At 36.0% G+C, this 19,623-nt stretch overlaps 2 protein-coding genes across 4 annotated transcripts; both read right to left on the reverse strand.

Annotated features, from left to right (window-relative positions):
* Positions 1 to 746: 746 nt before the first annotated feature.
* On the reverse strand, positions 747 to 7,103 carry LOC135651333 (carbon catabolite repressor protein 4 homolog 1-like). Of its 2 annotated transcripts, none has more exons than XM_065171369.1 (12): positions 6,496 to 7,103; positions 4,761 to 5,520; positions 4,277 to 4,363; positions 4,114 to 4,197; positions 3,961 to 4,047; positions 3,788 to 3,874; positions 2,948 to 3,001; positions 2,760 to 2,851; positions 2,558 to 2,648; positions 2,332 to 2,482; positions 2,034 to 2,187; positions 747 to 1,018 (listed from the first exon to the last, which is right to left on the reverse strand). In XM_065171369.1, exons 1-11 carry the CDS (start codon positions 6,651 to 6,653, stop codon positions 2,042 to 2,044), a joined length of 1,797 nt encoding a protein of 598 aa, XP_065027441.1. In that variant the 5' UTR covers positions 6,654 to 7,103; the 3' UTR covers positions 747 to 1,018; positions 2,034 to 2,041. The 2 variants fall into 2 exon arrangements, with proteins under 2 accessions (XP_065027441.1, XP_065027436.1); XM_065171364.1 differs by having other exon boundaries at positions 2,558 to 2,672.
* A 7,921-nt stretch (positions 7,104 to 15,024) lies between these two features.
* On the reverse strand, positions 15,025 to 18,908 carry LOC103981881 (uncharacterized). Of its 2 annotated transcripts, none has more exons than XM_018824600.2 (5): positions 18,758 to 18,908; positions 18,546 to 18,684; positions 18,333 to 18,449; positions 18,181 to 18,265; positions 15,025 to 15,417 (listed from the first exon to the last, which is right to left on the reverse strand). In XM_018824600.2, exons 1-5 carry the CDS (start codon positions 18,841 to 18,843, stop codon positions 15,248 to 15,250), a joined length of 597 nt encoding a protein of 198 aa, XP_018680145.1. In that variant the 5' UTR covers positions 18,844 to 18,908; the 3' UTR covers positions 15,025 to 15,247. The 2 variants fall into 2 exon arrangements, with proteins under 2 accessions (XP_018680145.1, XP_018680146.1); XM_018824601.2 differs by lacking the exon at positions 15,025 to 15,417 and adding an exon at positions 15,431 to 16,185.
* Between the last annotated feature and the right edge of the window lie 715 nt (positions 18,909 to 19,623).

The following is a 19,623-nucleotide window of genomic DNA, read 5'->3' on the forward strand; positions in this document are numbered from 1 at the left end:
CAGATCTACTGAAAACATAAGTACAGAAGAGCAATTTCCAGAGTATGATATGCTACCCACCAAAGAAGCACCTTTTTCACCTGATGGTATTATATAATACCTGGATTTAACTGTATATTGCGATAATGAAGCTATAAGGATTTATGACACTTTTTTTTTCCCGCAGCAACTGAAATCAATCCGCTTTGCCTAGGGGGCAATTCCGGAATGAGGAAAGAAAACAACGTACTATATATTTAATCAAACAACGGAAGGCCACAAGTACATGAATCGAAGGCCATTAATAATAAATAATGCCTTGTTAATATAAAGTGCAGTGTCCAGTGATACCAAAATTATGACAGAAAGGATTTCTGGTCCCTCACCAATTGATTCAGATTGACCCAGTTATTCCTGCACCGCACCCCACCCCACCCCACCCCACCTTCTCGAAGAAATATTGTCCATAACACAGAAACAACAGATATCTACTAATTAATTAATGGATCCAAAATAAAATGATAGATTTGTTAAGACTGGTAGGCTCACTGCCAACATTATTAACTAATAGCATTTCTTCAGTGCCTGTGTGGCTTCTAATATACTACCAAAAGTTGGTGTAAAAAAAAATTTGACCACAGTCCACATGGCCTTGACCGATCTAATGGAGAAGATACCTCTTAAACCACTCGAGCATACTGTGGTCTCAGAACTGTCATTCAAACTCAACCCACTTTGTAACAGAGCAAGAAGAAGGTTCACAGTCATGCAGAGGGAACACTTGGGTATATTCTCTACCAGATTAAGAATATATCAAGCTGCATAAGAATTTTAAAGAAAACAGAACCATATTTTGCACAATTTTCTATCATGCGATGGCACAATGATACATGTAAAATGAGAAACCATAATGGCTATCATAAAAGAGCACAAGGAACACTATATACCTCCTTTGAGAATGTTACCATGTGAAATCTCTATCTACCAAAGTCTCATCTCTTTTCTTCATACAACATGAACAAGGACAAGGCTGGAAGACCTAATAAGCAGAAAGAAAAAAGAGAAAATGACCACTTAAACAAGAGAAAACCTGCAAAACTATAGAGTACCAGAAATATTTTGTAAGGAAAAAACAATCGTATTTCCCAAGCAAGTACAAGGGTCAGCAGGTGCTACAGCATGACCATGACTACATATGTTTGATGTTCTGAAGATGTAACATCTCAGAATCACTTTGAAATAGTTACAGTAAAAAGAATGACAGAAAATGTTATAAATTAATTACAAAGAAGCTTAAGGAAGAATGATAAACAAATAACTATTGGACAACATGTTGTATGTCATCCCCAGGAGACTAAGAATAAAGCATTTCTAGACATCATCAACCACTGACAGGTGGGCTAACAAATAAACACGAGTACGAATAAGCTGAAACAATAGAAGCAACAATATAACACAAGGAAAAGGGAAGAACTTATCAACTACAGATAGTCAGAATCCGTATCTGACAAGTACTTATCACCGACAGATCAAGATAACAGAAAATTTTCTTCCTAAACAATATTTGAACATTTTCATTAAGACTATTATGCAGGCATCCCTCTCTATATCTCTATGACCAATGTCTTTATGCCTTTTTGAAAATGTGCCAAGGCATGACATTTGTTACACAGAGTCTATCACTTCAAGGGAGTTGTAATGCATGTCTTCCTAATCCTTTGAATTTCCAGCAACAATATCCAATACAGTTTCATTTCCTAATTCATCAAGAAACATATTCCCCAAACAATGGGTGATCTCATTCATACTTGGACTGTTAGAACATTGATAAGTGGTATTTTAGATTTTTAAGCTCCTTTTCCAACCCCTTTTGCCAAAAGAAAGGATTTGATTGGGGTAAGTATGAATTGTAACTTTGAAAGACAACGCATGTTTAAATTAAGTAGCAACTATTGTACATGCAAAAGCCAAATGCTACAAGTGAAAGGAACGACAAATGTCTAGTCAAAATGAAGCATAAGAGTAGACCAAAAGAAAAATACGTTTGCACTTACTGCTAGTCTCAACGTCTGGTTCTATGCTTGCAACGAAATTGTGCTAGAAGTGCTATGTGATCAGAAGACCATTGTGGAGAAGGTATGGCAGTATCTTTACGTAAGCTTTCCTCATCCAAGAGCTCCAACAGAGACTCCACCATCAAAGAGTCCGCTATAAGCACCCAAAATCATATAAGAGAAGAGAACATTCTTGAACACCAAAAGGTAAGCAGTAATAAGAGTTTCTCTTCTTTTGTTTTTTTTGAGGAAACAAAAAACTTACCCAAAAAAATGAAGAGAACAGAAAAGGTCATACCTGTATAAAATATGTAGTCAACAGTGCCAACAAAATCCCTAGTACAATTCGTGAATAGAGGTTCATTAGTTGCAGGATCCATTCTCCTCCTCTGTTGCTCTACACCAGGAGCAACTCCTCCCATTCTTGCAAAAGATGAGTATGCACTAACCTGTAAGATATGCATACTTGTTAACAACAGAAAAGATTTTGTTCTCAGTGACTGCAAGTACAAAATGTATATTACCAGTGGAAGCTGGTGAGATAACTTGTTTGTAAGACGAAGGATTCCAAAAGGGTCTACAGCCAAGTCTGGATGCAAAGGATCGACCTTGCCCCTTGCAAGAAGTGAATGAGGAGCACTACATTTATGACACTCATTCAGGTATTGTGCTTTGCATCTTAAAAACATAGAACAAGTTACCCGGAAAAAGATATAAAATTAATACCTTCCAGGAACCGTATTGAAATCTCCACAGACCAACATTGGAATGTCTGCACTGATGGCAATTTTTTCCAGACCTTTGAGAAGGGTATGCACCTGAGGTGATAAAACCAACAAAAAATGTACAACATGATTCAGAAGCAAAAAAAGATTGTCATAATACTGTCATAACCACAAAAAACTAGCGTAAACCTGCCATAGCTTAACATCCATGTACTCGTGATGGACATTTACATGAGTGTTTGCCTGCATTTGATAGACAATAGAATTAAAAACTGTAAAAAGATGAGCAAGGAATACACAAAGATCTAACATTTATATGCAGAATAATTGAAGAACATGTAGATAAGTATATGAATCAAAACAAAAGCAAGTGAACCTAATAAGGATTCAGGATAAGATAGGCAGTTCTCTAAATGTCAGGCACAACTTTGCACAAATTTCTTCATGAAAATATGCAGAGTATTCCAATTTTAAGAAAACGATAGAAGCTTCCTGCAAGGCAAATGACAAAACATATGGTAAACTCTACAGATGTTCTTATTAATATCAAGCAAATGAACTATATAGATCACAACTCAAATTGTGGGACAATTGTTTTTCTTTTCGTTAGGCACCAAAGACCTATAGCCATGAAGCTTGGATCTGTCTTCAAAAATAATATATCATAATCAAAGGCATTATTAGGTTGCACAAAAAAGCAATCGAAAAGGATAACCTGGGGAAAATCAACAATTCCTCATGACGCATTCACAAGGGCTAAATCAGGATAAATTTTAATGTTCATTTTCACCAATGATAATTAATTCTTGCTCATCAAGGCTAAAATTATATTTAAAAGATTTACAGATCACATTCTCTATATGGATGATACCATAGCCAAAAGCAAGTATTCTGGAATAGTCATCAGTGTACCTCATACCCCTGAGTCATAGATACCCCTCCGGCATGATGAAGCATATACACACACGAGAGATTTTTTGTTCAGAAAGTGTAACTTAGAAACAGGTAAACAAAAAACAGAATACTCACCACACAAAGAAGCCGTCTTTTCCCTGGATTATCAGCGCCATGGTTACCGAATTTTGATTCCAAAACCACAATAAGAGCAATATTATCCTACAGATAGGAAAACATTTCTATATAAAAGACGGGAAAAGAACAAACCATGCTCAAAAGTCTTAGGTGATATGTATAGCTCAGACCTTGATTAACCGAGTCAAAGCAGCTTTTTGCTGACCAGCTGCTATTCCTTGATCTGTCAACGACTGTGCAGCTTTATTAAATTCAACCTGCAGGACTAAACCATATCAATCTGCTGGATCTTATCAACTATAACTAATTGCAAGGTGTGCTACCTCATATTTTTTTACTTGAGAAAACCTGTCCCTACGAAAAAATGTAGCACAACCATCAACCGAATTTGGATTTCCACTATAAACCTGAAAGGTGGCAAATTATTTATTATTATATAGGAACATTGTGAGATTTAGAGAAGCAGTTGACAACGTGCAAGTTAACCTCTGATGTTCTTCTCTTAAAAAGTGCTTGATATCCATGCTTATCAAGTTCTGGAGCAAAAAACTCCTCAAAGTGTTCATTTTGAACCTACAAAAATCGTGACAATTCAATTTTCAGCACAAAAATATGCCAACAACCTAAATAAATAAAAAAACTGAAGGATCATTAAATTTTTCATATTACTGATGTTCAAACAAAATTTTGTGTAGAAAGGACAAGAAATTACATGATGATAAAAGAATTTTCAATATATTCAGTCATAGAATTTTGACTAAATTTATGAAAAACTTTATTATGAGAAGACAGGAGAAAGTAAGAAAACTAATAAGATCAAATACTTTGAGTAGGATGACTTTTGTGTTGATAGGGAATGATAAAACATTGCCAATACATATGACTCAGGACACAAGAATACAAGAAAACCAGGAGCAGTTTGCAAAGGCTAGAACTAATTTACTTGCAACACAAACTCAAGGAGACATACCTCTTGAAGACAAAGGATATCAGCATGGTAGCCAATAATTTCACGCAACAAATTCTGCCTGCGATAAGACCATGAGAGGGCCCAAGATGGGCAGTAGCTATATGTCTCACTCGTAGCATATGCATCAGAGAGAATGTTGTATGAAAGCACTGAGAAGGTCCTAGAAGATGCGCTTCGACTATCTACATCCAACTGCCCCAAAACATCAGCTCCATTTACTTGAATCATGCGACGAGGTGTTGGAGAGGGGGCTGGAATCACACGTGAAGTCAAGATGGTATGTACATTTCCCACAGGTATCCTTGTCTCTGCATATACGACCACACACTCGAACTTAAGAACATGATTAATATCATCAGATGTTGGTGTGTATGTTCTAGAACGTCCAACTTCAGACCAAGCTTCACCATTCCTTTCTGCAACAGTTGTAGAATATATAGGTACTGGACCATTATTAAGGACTGAGCTTCCCACATTAATTGTTGCACCAGAAAGGCCAGCATTATGACTTCCAGACCCACTATTGTTAAAGCGCCCGAACGCTTCTTCCTCCTCAATTCCATTTTCCTTTATAGTTCTCTTCGCTTGTTCGTGTAAAGAACGATGATGCTGCCAAGCATCAGTAAAACACTTAGGAGAGCAATGATAACTCTTTGCAATAGGTACTTTCTCCTTGACACAAACTATGCACTGCAGTGTTGCTTGCTCAGTTGGATGTACACTGCATACAGAAACTTTTTGATCACTTTGATCACGATACCTGCAGAACACGAAAAATGTTATATAGAACAAACTACAATGTTGTGCCACAAACAGCTCTACTAAACCAAGTAACAAAAACTAGTCAAGACTATGGCATCAACTTGTATGCTGCCACAGAAATAAAAACTGAGCAATTTGTTTTTACCACCAGTAACTTCAAATTACAGTTCCATCATTGCTAATATATATACTACCGCATAAAGAGATAACCCGGGCATGCAAACCACAATGTCTCCAAATGAAACCCAAATTACAAATCTCTAAACAGACTTCGATTGCATACCATTAGAAGTAGGACAACAATCATTGAACCTTTTATTTCTCATGTCTCACATGTAAAACATGTGCAGTCACTAGTTAGAAATAGTGCCAAATCAGTTCTGGATGTCAAAAGAAGGCTTAAGCTAGAGTTAGACTGAGGCTTCAATAGAATGAAAGCACTTTAAGTTCAAAGCAGTATTGTGAATGAAAGAAAGACACTGAAGAAATCAGTCCTTTAGGAACTATACTTTACTTCTAAAAATAACATATAGTACAGCATATTGTAACCCTGATCCTAAGAGACAATGAATGCTGGCTTTCCTCCATTCATGAAATGAAAACCCAAACATCCATTACCATTATGCAAACAACATCATCTTACGAATATATTAAGTTCATGCTCATGTTCATTTCCATGTAGGTCAAACCACATAACAAAATAGGAGAAATACCATGGTTTCTGATTAAAAGTCTATAGGTTAACAATTGATAGCATCCGTAGAAATAATTCTTCAATATATATAAATGAAACGAAATATGATAACCGTCTGCCCACATGCTGGTCTAAAGCAATGTATTTAAAGACAGCTTGAGATGCTACCTCTTATGTCTAATGCAAGTGTAATTAAATCAAGAAAAAGGACAGAGAACTATCAAGAATTCACCAACAGACAATGAAATTACCAGAAAGGGGAGCAGAAAAAGAACTCACCACTTATATCTAATGCAATATCCATTGAATGGAGCAGACTCGGGAACATCATCAGTTGAGACGCTACCATCCGGTCGCCGCAAAAGAACGTACGGCGTAATCTCACAGCCTACCACGGGGATCTCCGACGGCAGATGAACCCTCAAGACACTCAACATACTTCCTAAAATCCCTAGTATCCCACTCCCGATTGAAAACCCTAACCCAATCACCAAAACCTCCTCTCCCACCTCAAGACTCCCATTCTAAGAATCGAGCACATCTTCCAGATCTGCCATCAAGGGGCCCTGGATCGCTCCATGGTCGACCAATCCAACAAGAACCCTCGCGATCGAAAACGGCGCCAATGCGCGAACGTGAGACCCAAAGGCTCGCGTAACGGTAAACCCTAGAGCGAGATCAACCTCGGCGGGGAAAAGCAAGAACGTTTCCGGGTCGATCGATCCGATTTCGGCGTGAACGGGGGAGGGGGAAAAGGAATCGAAGGAAGGCTAGGGGTTTAAACCGGGTGAGACGGGAAGCCGGAGCAGTAGCTGCGAAAGCACAGCGATCGCTCTCTGCCTCTTCTACTCTCTCCTCTTTCTCCTCTTTTGTGGTCGTCTTGTTGCTGCTCCCTTCCATTCTAAATAAGAAAATTGTTTTTTTATTATTAATTACATTATGATTATTTTTTGTTATGATTGATATTATCGTTATCATATTATTATTGTCATTATTATTATATATTATTCATCATTATTGATAATTATTAATATTAATTATTAATGGTCCTCACAACTCAATTTTATCTTTTGTTGTGGGGATTGAGAATTAGGGAGAGAGGACATGGCTTGGGGTAAGGATGGGGTCCACAAGGGAAGGAGGCTTAAGTGGTGGGGAAGGTTGGGGATGGGCGTGGAGCCCACAAAGGTCTTACACATGGAGATGTGTAGTGAGTTAAGTTGCGCTTGGTTTCCCCACCCCTTCCCCCTTTCTTTTTTTTGCTTTTGATAAAATTGCATGTGTATATCCTCTAAAATGATTTTGGCATTTGTCTCTATAAATTTGAGTATATATATTAATTATTATAGATTAGCTTTTAGTTGAAACTCTAGTAATTTACATCAATACCCTCTGGAAAATACTTATATGATACTAAAAATACTACAAGTACTTTATGTATTCAATATTTTTATTTCTTTTTACAATTGGAACAAACTATATATATATATATATATATATATATATATATATATATATATATATATATATATATATATATATATATATATATATATATATATATATATATATATATGACCTCCACATTTGACCCTATAATTATTGTGAAAAGGTATACAATAATAATGAAAATTTATAGTTCCCATTTTATTAAATGTAAAATTAATTTTTTTTTATTAAGGCTAAGAGAAAAATCTGAAAGAACAAAATTTACATCGCTTGTCAATCACTCTCTGATCGATTCCTTCAACGTATGTTGGCATAGTATGATCCTCTTTAATTAATATGGGGGAATTCCACTAACAAAATGTTTAGTTATTGTATAAAACCTAATTATTGTTTCATTAAACATTAAATTGTTAGTCATTAGGAGAACCAATTCTCATCCACATCTCAGCACTCACTCTCTAGTCGACCCATTAGAACATGATGATGATCCTTCAAAACAACCAATTTATATTGGGAAGTCTACCACTTAAACCATCAAAAAGAAACTTAATGTGAGTATATATACAAGGTGAATTTTCTCTTTCCATAGAAAAAGTTAAGCTTTATTCATAAGATGAAAAGCATGCTAAAACATCATTCCATGAATTAAAAATCTCAACTTTGTTGGGTTCAACCTATTACATTTATTATTCTTTACAAATCTAGCTAATCAGTCTGTAACATGAGAAATATAAAATCTCATAAATATATTGAATGATAATTCAATATAAGAGCAAACACAATGTGAATTTTCTAAATTTTCTTGTTCCTACTTCTTTTCCTTGTCATTCCATTTTGATTTATTTTCTTGGTTAGTTTCTAGAATCAATAATTTAGCAATTATAGCAATATTCGTGTTCCAATGTTTTATAATAAAAGCTACACCATCCCAACTGTGAGTAGACATATGATTTGATGGCATGGGTCTCATATATTTATTACACGCATGATGAGTATAATTAGTTTTCATCGATATTGTTTATGACAAATATATTTCATGCATCATTTGTTGTACTCATTAACCTCTATGGCACTTGAGGCCTTTAATTTTCTAAGATTTTAGAGAGATTCTTCCGTTTTTATGACATGCACACTAAAATTCGTATCATGTGAGACCCATTTATTGCATTCATTTACTCATCTTATTTATGGTGAAGATATTTTATACATTATCTTTATCCCCTGTTGGTCAATCATAATGTGATTTATTAATTTAGGTAAGAAATTCTAAATATTAGACATTCGATGATTAAAATTATTTATCATTGATAATGTTTTTTCATGTGTCAAATAGGCATTTAGCTAATCATAGAGGACGAATGAGTAATGAGTGTTTATATGTCATTGTGAGATTCGAATATCCACCATTTCCATTAAAATATTTTAATGAGCTAGTGCAAGTATCTATAATGGAGATAGTATATATATTATTTGTAGTATCAATTGACCGGTCACAAATAATCACTCAATTTAGCTATCACCAATTTAGGATGGAATATCATGTAATTACATCATTTTTGTGTGAATATTAATATATATTAAAATATATAAAAAGTCTCGAGGAGCTAAAAAATAGGTTATTATTTTTTGTTTTAATGCGAGAATCTATCAAAGATTAAAAAATAATAATGTCAAGGTTTAGATTTTTTTTAGAATTTCAAATGTATTTACAAAAAATATAGGATAAATTTTTTTTAATAGGATATTAGAGGGAATTTCTTGAATATAAACTTAGTATGGAAAGAAATATTTATGAGAGAGTAAGATATAGGTTTATGCTCTGAGATAGAAAGAGAGCAAAATTAACTGGTCATTAAAATAAAAAATAAAAAATAGCATATGATTTGTCACTGGAATCAAAATATTCTAATTTTATTGGATCTCACATTTTAATGACCAAATATTTTTGACATCTTTCTTCATGTATTTCTGGTGTCCCAATATATATTGATTCTCAAACTCTTAAATCAAAATATAGATTTGGGCTAATTAGAATAATTAATATAATTTATTAGCTTAAATGTTTTCTTTGTTCGTATGAGATTTCTTATTTTCTATTAGGTAATCATAATTTATTAACACTATTTTGTACCTATATAATGGTTTACTCTTAATTAATTATGATTTTAATCTTATCTTTGTTTTAATTACTACTCATATTTGATATCAGATAAGATTTCTTCGACTGTACAAGTTGGGGACTATTCCTACGAGAAAATCTTACTGCACAACAAATCTGAGTTCCATGCCCCTTCTCAATTCTTCATCGCGTAGACTTCCCCATGTGTCAAATTGCAGCAAGCTTGTGATCAGCTGTGACTGCCATCCAGCGGAAGCGTGGTGGATCCTCAACCACCGGCTCCTGCGCCCTCGACCAACCCGGCGATCTCTGCTCTCCACCGCCCAAATTTATTACTGCTGATGCTGTGCCAAAATCCATTGCATCACTCGGGTCTTTTCTACTCATATTCCCCTGCTTCGTTGATTTCAGCAGTTTTCCTCTCACCGCCTCAGATCACTACTGATTTCACCGTGATCACATTCTTCACCACCGCTGCCTTCTCTCACCGTAGGCTGTCTCTGCTGCTCGGCGGCCTTCTCTCGTGGCTGCTCTTTGCCATCGCCACCGGCTGATCGATCTCCCTGCTTGCTCTTAATCCCATTGCTGCCCATCACTATCATCACTGCAGCAGCAACAACATCCGGCGATAGTAATCCAAAACTTCTACAAACTAAGAACATGACAGCTTTACGGTGAAGTCGAAGTTCTCAAAGAGCACATCAGCGTCCCCACCTTCCCCAACATTTGCGACAAAAACTATAGATCTCTCATAGATCTATAGCTGCAGCTATCTTCCTCAGATTTGCTACGATCTACTGCGTCTCTTCTTTCTCTCCGATCGCAGGCCGCACCTTTTTTAAACAACTTGGCCACAACTCCTCATTGGATCAGTACACATCCGTACAATGTCTTCATTTCTACATAGAATCGTACCTCCCCACGTACAGGACTTATCTTCAACAATGCTGCCACGTTAATCCCTTTCAAGTTATCAAAAGCTAACAACTATGTATCATGGCGAGTACAGTTTTCTAATCTCTTATTTAGATATGACTTATTAGGCTATGTTGACGGTTCTCTCAGTTGTCCACCAACCATGATCAACATTCCCGAAGAACCTAGTCAAGTAACAAATCCAGCTTACAAACTGTGGTTATGTCAAGATCGTCTAATCCTCTAAGTTATTCAAGCATCCGTTGCTGGATTCATCGCTCCATTGATATCATCATGTGCGACTGCTGCAGAAGCATGGTATAAGTTGTAAACAACCTTGGTGAACCGTTCGCATACTCGCAAGCTCAGTCTTCTATCTAGTCTAATGAAAACAAAATAAGAGGGAAGTATTATCGTTGATTATCTACAAAATATCAAAATTATCATCGATGACTTGGCTTTGATAGATCATTCTCTATGTCATGAAGAAGTCATCATTCATACCCTTAATGGCATCGGAGATGAGTACAAGGGATTGGCAGTTGTCATTCAGGCACATGACTCACCAATGTCATTTGAAGAACTCTATGACAAGTTGATTGACTATAAGACGTATTTGAAGCATGAGGACAAATTGTCCGGATCGACTATCACAGCCCAAGTTAGTCATAAATCCAAAAAGAAGAGTAATCAGTACAATATGAACATCACCAAAGGTATGACCAAGATATCTCTTGACCTTGTGGGTCCCAAGCAAACCCCCCTTATCCTCATTATCAAAATAAGTTACTCTGATGGTGGTAGTGAATATAAAGCCCTGATATCCTATCTCTCAGCTTGTGGTATACAACACCTCAAGTCACCTCCGTATACTTCTTAACTAGTTGGCTTTGCCGAACGCAAACATTTGTATATAGTTGAAACTGGCCTCACACTTCTACATCAGGTCTCCATACCTTCAACCTTTTGGACAACAGCCTTTCAAACTGTAGTCGACCTTATTAATCGGATGCTTACGCTAGTCCTACAATACCAATCACCATTTGAAACACTATTTCACAAACCTCCAAACCTACAAAAACTCAAAGTATTTACTTGTCTATGTTATTTATGGTTACGTCTCTATGCCTCCCATAAGATAACATCAAGATCTCAGCCTTGCATCTTTATAGGATACACTCTCTTGAACATAATGTTTTCTGATGCTATAATCCCCACACCCATAAAGTCTTTATATCACGTCACGTTGTTTTTGTTGAGTCACCACTCCAATAAACACTTATCACTGGAGTATACATCTAATCCACTCGGATGAGCCTCCCATGACACCATCCAGTTCCTTCGCTCATGATCCACACTCTACTACTACTCCAGTTCAGCAATTGCCTATTCCCTCTATTACTACTCCACTCATTTCTTCTTTAGTTTCCATGAAGTGATATGTTCCGAAACACACCCATTATCTTTCCCTCCTTCTAGACCAAGTGACAATGAAGTATCTCAACTTGACCTGACTTGTGTCAATGACTCTCCACCGCTTATTCCAACTACACAACCTTACAATCCCATAGCCTCCAAAAATTCTATGATAACATGCTCCAAGAGTGGTATTTTCAAACTATATCAAGTCCTTGACCTACATGTTATCACAGAATCTTCTTCTAATACCATTGAACCCACCACCTTCACTCAAGCCTAAAAATCTCTACACTGGTGCAAAGCCATGTGTGAAGAATATGATGGCTTCCTCCATAACTCAACATGGAACCTAGCACCCTTTCATCATACACAAAACATCATCAGGTGTAAGTGGGTCTTTCGAATTAAGCGGAACCCAGATAAATCTGTTGCCCAATATAAAGCATGTCTAGTTGCCAAAGGGTTTCATCAATGATATGGAGTTGATTTCACTAAGACATTTAGTCCTATTGTTAAGCCAACAACAATCCGACTTATTCTGAGTCTGGCCACCACTAAAGGTTGGCAATTACGATAATTGGATGTTAATAATGCCTTTTTACAGAGGACTCTGACTGAAGATGTTTTTATACAACAACCTCCTGGTTGCATTCATCCTCAATATCCAAGGTATATTTGCAAACTTCAAAAAGCTATTTATAGACTTCGTTAAGCTCCAAGAGCCTAGTACATTGAACTTGACTCATTTTTACTTCAGTTGGCTTTATCAACTCCAAGTTTGATACCTCATTATTTCTACGACAATAACATAGAGGCACAATATATATTCTAGTGTATGTGGATGACATTATCGTCACAGACAATAATCCCATAGAGATCTAGGCATTCATCAAACAATTGATATATCGATTGTCTTTTAAAGATCTAGGAACTTTGAACTACTTTTTGGGTGTGGAAGCAACATACACATCTTCTTCAAGTCTTTTCCTATTACAAAGAAAGTACATTCAAGATTTATTATCAAAGACAAACATGCAGGATGCAAATATGGTTACAACTCCCCTCTCTACTAATGAATCTCTTAAATTATCTGATGGAAGTCCTACTACGGAACTCACTCAATACCGGCAAGTAGTTGGCTTTTTACAGTATTTGGCTCTCACTCATCTAAACATCTCATTTGTCGTCAACAAGTTATCACAATTTACCTAGCGGCCATCTATTATGCATTGGTTTGTAGTCAAACGAATCCTGCGATATCTTAAAGAGACCCTCAATCATAGACACTTTCTCCGTAAACACTCTCCACTTCGTCTCAATGCCTTTGCCGATGCTTATTGGGTAGGCAACTTTGATGATAGAACATCCACATCGGGGTATATTATTTTTCTTGGAGCTAATCCAATCAATTGAAGTTCTAAGAAGCAAAAGATAATTGCACGGTCTATAACTGAAGCTGAATACCGTGCCATTGTCACTACTACTGCAGAACTCAATTGGGTCACAAATCTGCTCAAGGAACTCAACATCAATTCCACTCCTATTTCTATAATTTATTGTGATAATGTCGGAGCTACCTATCTATGCGTCAATCCGGTGTTCCACTCCCGCATGAAAATATTGTTATCGACTTCCACTTCGTGTAAGATCAAGTTGTCCGACGTCAACTACGTGTTTCTCATGTACATACGGCTGATCAATTAGCAGACTCACTCACGAAGTCTCTTGCTCATAAACTATTTATATTGTATCGGTCCAAGATCGGTATCCTTGATAGGAGTACCATCTTGCGGGGGCATGATAACAGATAAGATTTCCCCAACTGTACGAGGAAATCTTGCTGTTCTATTGAGGAAAATCCTCCCTTCTAACCTGAGGAAAACATCGGAATATATCTTCTATCTTTTATCAATATTATTAATATCATACTTTGTATATACTACTTTATATTTATTTTACTATTTTAATATTATTTAATCTTATACATTTTATAATTATATTTTCTAAGTTTATGGTGTTTATATTATATTGTTTAATTTTTTCCTTAGGCATTATGTATATTTTAAATTTATATTAGTTATATGATTTTGTTATTTTGGTTTTTAACTTAATAAAAGGGGAGAATCTCAAAGTGGATTGATTATATTTTTGTGACACGACACACAAAGGGAGAGTAGGGAATGAGATTACTGCAAATCACATATCATAGGTAAAAAGTACTCGTATCTCATAGCATATATCTCATTTCAATCTATTTATATAAAAAAACTACACTTTGGAGGCGACAAGACTCCTCTGATGATTATTATAAACGAATATAGATGTAAGAAACTTATGTCATAGTTTAATTTTTTGGAGAGTTAGAAAATATTTAAAATCCATAAAAAGTTATACATTTGATTATGATTATTTATCTTTTTTTTATAGTTTCTATTATTATTTTTTAGATCTCCCCCTACCACTTCTCACTTCACTAAGAAATAATCATTTAGGTCTCTTCAACATATATTTATATCAAATTAAATGATCCTTCCTCATTTTATCCTTTCTTTATTGAAGCAACATCAAATTAATTATAAATATTTTTTATATTTCCTAATAACTCCAAACATAAAATATAAAAAAAGATATTTGGAGTAATTCATCGACACAAACTTTTTGGATATATATCCTAGAAATAACTCAATACTGTTGAACTAAATATGTCTTTAAAACTGATTCAAACCCAAGATTTTGATCAAAGATCTGACCTGATCGTGCTCGACCCCACATGAGAAGATTAATTCAATCAACTGTAGATGAATGAGAAAAAGAAATATCAGATCTATACAAATGATTATGATCATGCCTCTGAGCTCCTTTGTCTCACATTCCTTGAATGTTTTTGAGTGTGCAGATGCATATCATTCAAAACTATGATCTGATATAGGCCAAGGTTAATGCCATGACATACCAACAGAATTTGATTACAAGTCCCACCAATGAAAGGGAAAGTGCCTCAAAGAACTATTTGCCTACATAAAGCAAGCAACAAAAAGGGAGAAACATAATCACAGATCAGGCCAAAGTGTCATCTATATACAAGTTGCAACTTTCAAATTTGAATGTCTAAAAACTGCCATATCCGAATCATGAAACCTTAGTCAAAGCTATATTTTCTGATTCTAGGTCTTCATCTTTGAGCAATAGATGAAGCGGGAAGAAACTGGGAATAAGGATGCCCAGCAACAAACAGAGAAGAGCTGCAACTCCAACCCACCAAGCACCATGTGGAATCCCTAACATTAGTTCATCACAAACTGCAAAAACGAGAACACAATGTGCAACTAAAATAAAAGCCCAAAAGGATACTAGTCTGCGTTGAGAACGTATTTAGAATGTCTGTTCTAAGCATAAAGATGTTCTAATTTACCATCCAAGATGCAGATGGCCATCAAACTGTCTCCAGTCTTAAATGCAACTAAATATGGAAAATCAATAAATGGCAAAATGTTAACAAGGAAATATCCACACACAGCATTTTACTTAATTTCTGCAGCTGAACAATTATATTAATATGTGCTCAAACATAAAAGTTTGCAAGTCACCTATTATTCTGTGATATCAATTTAATCAATAAATTGTAGAATTTTGTTTTATCTAGGTGTCAGTTGGCACTCCATTTTGTTCCATGTCACTGGTAATTTAGATTAAAAAAAATGTCATAACATTAAGACAAACAACATCCACAGATCCATTATTACTATCAAGAACCAAAAAAAAAAAAAAAATTCACCTGATAAGCTAGGTTGTTAAGTCCACATACCTCAGAAATTAGGTCTTTCCCTTCACTATGTTGGAACTAGTGCTACCATAATCTCTTTTTTCTTCCCTACCATATTATTTTTCATTTTTATATCTTCTACAGCTAATAAGGTTCTTTTAGCTCACACTGAAAAGCAGCTTGTCTTGAATCCATGAAGCAACTGAAAGACTCATGGCTCCAGCAATCTTGAAAACAACTGCTACATTGGAAAGCTTATAACCTTACTTGAAGGGTTGTGAATAAGGTTTCAGTTTTGAAGGCCCTGGACATTCATTTCAAAATATTGTCATGCTTACTCTCCATGTTCCAAAAATTATACTTCCATAAGAAAAGACTACAGCCCAATATCAATTATTTGACTATTAATCTTAATGAAAGGCAATGCATCTCTCTTTTTGTTCCTAAAACTCAAGATATTGCTAAGCAACAGGTATACAAGGCATTTTGATCAATGACAACAGGGCCACAATTGGGTTCGCTTGATGGAGCCGTCTCAAGTATGAAGGAACAAGAATGCTATAAAATGAACACACTTTAAAATGTATCTAGAGCTTGGCATCCCTAACTTAACTGGCATAAAGAAGTGACCACCAAGGAAGATGATTTCGTCATATACCAACTGTGAAAAAATTAGTATGTAACATGATGGGCAGTATGTAGAACAAGGTATACTGAAGCGGTATGAATTGAATGCTTCCATTTATTTTGTTCCCCTAGTTTGTTTGTTTTTCCATATCATACTTGGAAGACTTACTAAAATGGGTGTTCATTCTGACAATCCATGAGCTACTTGACATAAATATCACAGAGAGGCAACAATGAAATTTAGTCAAGATAGAAGTGGGCAACATTTTCTTCTTTTCAAGGATTTCACGTCTAAACTTCAAACTACAATCGATATTTTTCATGTGGGTAAGGCACAAAAAAAAATCTTTTAAACAAATTATTGTTGAAAAAAAGTAAAAAATGATACTGTTAATTAAAATTTTCTCAAGATAATGGCAAGCTGAAGTACATACTTTGTTGAAAATGTTACTGAGTGCACATGTGCCACATAGAAGAATCAGAAGGCATGTTCAGGTCTATTGCAGACATTGCAAAATTTCACAGACCAATAGAACTAGAGGTTATAAAACATGGAAGACAATATGAGTGGATCCATGTAGGACAGATCTGAAACTGAAATGATAAGTATTTGCACAAGACAAAAGAACGCTGATGATAAAAAATATGGTAAAAATGAAGAACTGAAGAAAGATGAAAAAATATGGTAAAAAGGAACCTCAATGAGTACACTAGGTGAGGAAAAATTTATTAGACTTGCTAGGAAAATACTCTGGATGAGTCTGGCCACTAGTTGAAGATCAAAAAGAGAACTCTATCAACTCTTCCTGGCTTTATAGCTGAACCACATTCATGGGAAAAAATCTCATGGATGTTGATGAAGATGTCATGTTCTATGTTCAGGAACAGAAAGGTGAATAGTGTCCCAAAGTTGAGAGATCATGCAAGAAAGACCCATCATAGATGTGACCATAGTTAGTAGTATACATTCGGTGGACCATTTTCTCTACATACATGCTCCTCAGGTCAGAAACGACTAAGAATTTTACTCTTTGAAAGCCTAAACAAGGTCCAAAAGGAACTTAGAGTGTGTCTCGGTTATTTACCATATGATAACTCTATTAGTGGTCTCTATAGTTGAAGTTGATTGTGTTATGAGCTCGGATAAGATTAGATGTGATCATAATAACACAAGAATTTAAATGAAAATGAAGAGAGAATTTAAAAGAAATCTTCATGGAGAGACTTAAGTCTCTTTCAGCTCAAAACAACAAAACAATAGAAGAAAACCATAATATTATGTGGCTTAACAAAGATCAGTTTCTTTTTTTCGATCTTAAACTCAAAGCAAAGATCATAGCTTCAGTATATAGGTTTCTTGTTTTGTAACAACAGTGGAGATATGAAATGAAAAACCATAATAAGAAAAGCAAAACAGTTAAAACAATCATTGCATTCAATTTGTCATTAAACAAAAGCAACAATTATAAAGGCTAAATTATTTACACAAATTAAACAATATAAATCAATAAAAGTGTCATGCTAGGATGAAGAAAATTTGAATTTCTCTTCCAATCTCTAACACGTTTTCTTATGTACTTTTGATGGCACAAGGACACAGAAGATTATTGTTTATAATGATCATAACTCCCCGAAACCATAAGACAAAAATGTCAATTTATTCATCACATACCGATGTTATAGATGACCAGTTCTCTCTCCGGCACATTTGGCTTGGCAACAACCCCGGCAGCGTCGACCGTCAAAATAACAAAAGCCTACGTGCAAAGCATCATATCAAATCAGAAACAAAATCAACGAACAGAACAAGCCAACATTGCTTACTGATTCGTCATTATCAGCCTTAAAAATCAGTTTCTCCGTATTAAGCAATCTCCTATTCTTTCTCGACCAAATTTCCGGCAAGGTCGTCTGCAGTTGAATGGAGAAGCTAGCAGGTATCTATTGCAATGTTAAGTTCAATGAGATCAAGATGATCTTCATAAGAAACTAAAAGAAAAAGGCAAAGCAAGAGCTCATTGGGGCAAAAGAACAAACAGAGGCCGGATATGATATCTTGACTTCGTAGGACGCGGATCTTCTAAGGCCGAGCAGCTCGTAGGTGCGTTGTCCGGAGTTCAATGGCATTGTCTCGCCCTTAATTTCTTCACCGACTTTCAGCGCCTTCACATCCGAGCTGCAGTGACGAAGGAAGTGATGACGGCTACGAGAAGCGGATATGGGGCGCAATCGGAGGAAGCGAGACAAACCTGTGTGTGAGGGGGAGGGAGGAGGCAACGAAGAAGCATCGGATCAGGGACATCAGAATGCAACTCCGTGACGATGGTGAAGGCATTGGATTCCCCCGTCGCGAGAGAGACAGAGAGAGAGACGGAGACGAGGAAAGGCCTGAGATTACGGGCCGAGTCAGGCCGTCATGTACCACACGGACCCTTCTATAGCTGCAAAAAAGGGCCGTCAGGCTGTTACGTGCCACACGGACCGTTACGTGGCCTGGGAAGGCGGGCCTAAGCAGGCCGTCATGGGAATTTGAGTCCGACCCAAATATTGGATCCGCATTCAGGCTTGTCAATAGAACTATTAGTGTTCCGAGTTAATCGACACCGATTCTAATTAAATCTGTCTTATGGAATCATGTTTTTGAATAGAACTCTATCGTTTTAGTTCGCCAAATCGGTTATAGTGTCTTGCGTCACATATTTTAAGTCTATTTAAAAATACAAAAACCATGTTTAAATTTACCTTAATTATTAATATTCCTTAATTTAGTTAGATATATTATCTCATATGAAACTTAACACAGCGATTTGGTTGAGACATTATATTTTATTTTTGTTATTGTTGCAAACTTCGATTTAATGTAATTACTTAATTCAAATCCAAAAGAAGAAGAGAAAGAATCAAAAGATGCCCCCCCATCCTTCTCCATCTGTCGTCACGCCCTCTGCACACACAGCACGCGACGTTCGGAGCCCGTTGGAAAACGATCCAAAAATGTTTTCGTTTTCTGTTTTCTGTTTTATGTTTTCTATTTTGCATGCAACGGTAACAACACGTATGACGGGGCACTTCAATGACAATTCCTGGTGGGCCCAAAACCAATCAATGCCGACGC

The sequence above is a fragment of the Musa acuminata genome, chromosome BXJ1-4 (assembly GCF_036884655.1).
Source record: "Musa acuminata AAA Group cultivar baxijiao chromosome BXJ1-4, Cavendish_Baxijiao_AAA, whole genome shotgun sequence".
Classification (NCBI taxonomy): domain Eukaryota; kingdom Viridiplantae; phylum Streptophyta; class Magnoliopsida; order Zingiberales; family Musaceae; genus Musa; species Musa acuminata.